At 39.3% G+C, this 4,027-nt stretch overlaps 1 protein-coding gene across 1 annotated transcript; it reads left to right on the top strand.

Annotated features, from left to right (window-relative positions):
- Window positions 1-1,770: 1,770 nt before the first annotated feature.
- On the top strand, window positions 1,771-2,344 carry LOC122756224 (mitochondrial import inner membrane translocase subunit TIM14). The gene has a single exon (XM_044005405.1). It carries the CDS (start codon window positions 1,897-1,899, stop codon window positions 2,245-2,247), a length of 351 nt encoding a protein of 116 aa, XP_043861340.1. The 5' UTR covers window positions 1,771-1,896; the 3' UTR covers window positions 2,248-2,344.
- The last annotated feature ends 1,683 nt before the right edge of the window (window positions 2,345-4,027 follow it).

Genomic DNA, 4,027 nt, shown 5'->3' with positions numbered 1-4,027 from the left:
TGACTCCAGGGCCGGTGCTCTATCTACTGTGCCATCTAGCTGCCCTCCCACTCCTCTCCTCTTTAATCATATATAATAATTACCCTCAAGAAATAGTTCAAATGCTACCACTTATGGAAAGTTTTTCCCAACATCCCAGGTCTTGGTGATCCTTTCAGCTAACACAGGAGAAAGCCACTGAATTCTGGAACCAGAAAATCTTGGTTTAAATCCTGGCTCTCCTCCTTACTGTCTATGTTAATTCAGTTAAGTCAAGTATCCCCTCTCTGACCCTCATTTTCTTCCTCTGTAGAATGATTTGCACTAGACATCCTATTTGGCCTCTAAGTTCAGAAGAAAAATAAAAATTATTTTTAAAAAAGAATGAGTAGGGGCAGCTAGGTGGCGCAGTGGATAGAGCACCAGCCCTGGATTCAGGAGTACCTGAGTTCAAATCCGGCCTCAGACACTTAACACTTACTAGCTGTGTGACCCTGGGCAAGTCACTTAACCCCAATTGCCTCACTAAAAAAAAAAAAAAGAATGAGTACATTGGACTAGGAAACTTCAAAGGTCATTGTAAATTATAAATCTGTCAACTAAAAATTATCATGTGCACCCTTGCATTGTTACTATCTCCCCAAGTAGATGATAAGCTCTTCAGTAACAAGAACAACCTTTTCTCTTCTTATAGACTATTACCTTGCACACAGGCAACAGTAGCAGAGTGGACAAAAAGCCAACCTTGGGGTTACAGGTTTGGGTCTTGCCCCTGACACATACTAGATGGAATACCATAGTCAGATGGTTTATCCTGTTACTATCCCCAAGTGATACTTTCAGATTATAGATTACAGACAAGTATATGAATCAGTGGAGTGTATTTTTATAACAGGAATTTCAAACAGATGAAATCATAGGTTTGGACAATAAATTTAAAAGACTTTTCACAAAACTGATACTAAGTGAATATCAGAGATTAATGATTTTGAGATGGTGTTTAGAAAAAATTTCCCATGAAGCTTCATTTCCATCATCTGCCAAGTTTTTTTGTTTTGTTTTGGTTTTGGTTTTTTGGGGGGGGCAATGAGGGTTAAGTAACTTTGCCCAGGGTCACACAGCTAGTAAGTGTCAAGTGTCTGAGGCCAGATTTGAACTCAAGTCCTCCTGAATCCAGGGTCGGTACTTTATCCACTGCGCCACCTAGCTGTCCCCATCTGCCAAGTTTTAAAGAAAATGTGAGCATAGAAATATGCAATCTTCATATCTGATACATTTTAAGGGGAAATTGTTCCTAAAAGCACTAGTTTTTTTTTTTAATAGTTCTTACCCTGTCCCTGGCCACCTCGAGATCACACATAGGTATATTCTGTTTCTGGGTTGCCCCAAAAACCAGAACCATGGAAAGTTTGCAGATGTACAGAAAACAACATTGCCAAGTCAGAAGTTATGGTTCTTGCATATGATTATGACCAAAGTCTGTGCCCCTGTAGCAGAGCCCTTCTGCGATATAGAAGGTGACCTGACATCTCAAAGAAGCTCTTCTCTCCTTCCAAACTGGTATAGGTGACAATAGAGTGCCTCAACTGCATGCTAAAAGAATGAATCTTGAGATTTTGACATCTTATTATCCCTGATTGAGACAAGGAAATTCTGTGTGAAGGGGAAACTAAAAGGTAAGGCACTGGATGGATGAATAGATCTGCGAGGATAGAGGGTCTACATCCTCAGAATAAAAAAGTTAGGGGGAGCGGCAGCCGCTGTTGATAGGCGCTCGCGTGCTTCCTCTTCGCTTGGCCCGACCGGAGGCGGCTGCGGGGCCGGGGCCGGTGCCTGGGGCCGAGCAGGGCCGGACGCGCGGCCTCTGGGTTGGGATGAGCTGCGGCTTCGCAGACTCAGGGCAGCGCCGGTCGAGCCATGGCCAGCACAATGGTAGCAGTTGGACTGACGATTGCTGCTGCAGGATTTGCAGGCCGATATGTTTTGCAAACAATGAAGCATATGGAGCCCCAAGTGAAGCAAGTTATTCGAAGTCTGCCCAAATGTGCCTTCAGTGGTGGCTATTATAGAGGCGGATTTGAACCCAAAATGACAAAGCGAGAAGCGGCACTCATATTGGGAGTAAGCCCTACAGCCAATAAAGGGAAAATTAGAGATGCTCACCGACGAATCATGCTTTTAAACCACCCAGACAAGGGAGGATCTCCTTATGTAGCAGCCAAAATCAATGAAGCTAAAGATTTATTAGAAAGTCAAGCTAAGAAGTAAAATTAATACTCAGATAATGTTAAATTTATATATACATTGATTACTTTATGTATAGGAGTCCTGATGTTTTATAATAACTTCATAAAAGCTGTAATATTTCTTTAAAAAAAAAAGTTAGGGGGAAGACATGAGGAAACATAAAATACTGGAGTTGGAAGGGAGCTTAAAAGACCCTTAATCCAATTCCCACTTAATGCAGAAAACACATTCATAATCCTCCTGCTAAGTGGTAGACCTGCTGATGTACCTTGAGTGATGAGTGCTCCCTCCTAAATGAGGCAGCCCACTGTCCCTTTCTGAAATGGACATTTTATTGGTCTAAAAGTCCAGAAAATGAACATTCATCTGAGAAAAGCAGGAACCAGGAGGGGGTAAAAAGTTCCTTATATAAATATAGTGAGAGGACCTATTTGAAGGCAATTAAAGGGCAAGAGCACAAACTAGTACCAAAATGGCTACAATGCATTGTTCCTCAGCAGTTAATTTGAATATGACTTCTTTCAGGACTTTGGTTTTTATTTCTGGAAAACAAGAACAAAGGACTGTTTGGAATGACTGAATAATAATTATTTGTTCCATGCCTGAGAGAAATGTGGATTTTGCCTTTTTTAATCATTAGGAAGATGTGAATCACTTCACACCAGGAAGCACATTGCTTTGAAGCAGATGTACAGACAACAAAAAGCCTGAAGAAATGCTAACTTTAAAGAGAACAGTCATGGGGGGACAGCTAGGTGGTGCAGTGGATAAAGCACCGGCCCTTGATTCAGAAGTATCTGAGTTCAAATCCGACCTCAGACACTTGACGCTTACTAGCTGTGTGACCCTGGGCAAGTCACTTTACCCCAATTGCCTCACTAAAAAAACCCCCACAAAAACAAAAAAAACAAACAACAAAAAAAAACACATTTCTATCTAAGTACTGCTTTGTCTACATCCCACAAATTTTGGTATGTTGTCTCACTGTATTCTCTTTAATAATTTTATTGATTGTTTCAATGATTTGTTCTCTGATCAACTTGTTCTTTAAAATTAAATTATTTAAGGGGCAGCTAGGTGGCACAGTGGATAAAGCACCAGCCCTTGATTCAGGAGGACCTGAGTTCAAATATGGCCTCAGATACTTGACACTAGCTGCATGACCCTGGGCAAGTCACTTAACCCCCATTGCCCTGGAAAAAAAAAAGAAAAAAATTAAATTATTTAGTTTCTAATTAATTGTTAATCTATGCTTCCAAAGTCCTTCATTGAATGCAATTTTATTGCACCATGGCCTGGAAAAGGTACAATTAATATTCCTGATTTTCCGCATTGCTTTGTGAGGTTTTATACATAATACATGATCAGTTTTTGTAAAGGTGCCATGTATAGCTGAGAAATTGTATATTTATTTTTATTCCCATTAAATTTTCTCCACAGATCTATCATATATATCCATTATAAAATTTTATTTATCTCCTTAACTTTTTTCTTATTTATTTTATGGTTAGATTTATGTAGTTCTGAGAGGTGAAAGTTGAGGTTCTCCCACTAGTATAGTTTGTATCAATTTCATTCTGTAATTAATTTACATTTTTCTTTAACAATTCAGATGTTATACTATTTAGTGCATATATGTTTGGTAATGATACTACTTCATTGTCTATGGTGCCTTTTGAAAAGATGTAGTTTTTCTAATTGTGTCTTTTAATTAGTTCCATTTTTGCTTTTGCTTTATTTGAAATCATGATTGCTACCTCTGCTTTTTTACTTTAGCTGAAGCATAAAATATTCTGCTCCA

Source organism: Dromiciops gliroides, chromosome 4 (assembly GCF_019393635.1).
Source record: "Dromiciops gliroides isolate mDroGli1 chromosome 4, mDroGli1.pri, whole genome shotgun sequence".
Taxonomy (NCBI): domain Eukaryota; kingdom Metazoa; phylum Chordata; class Mammalia; order Microbiotheria; family Microbiotheriidae; genus Dromiciops; species Dromiciops gliroides.
The sequence above is the reverse complement of the archived record's forward strand: the minus strand, read 5'-3'. Positions and strand labels throughout refer to the sequence as shown.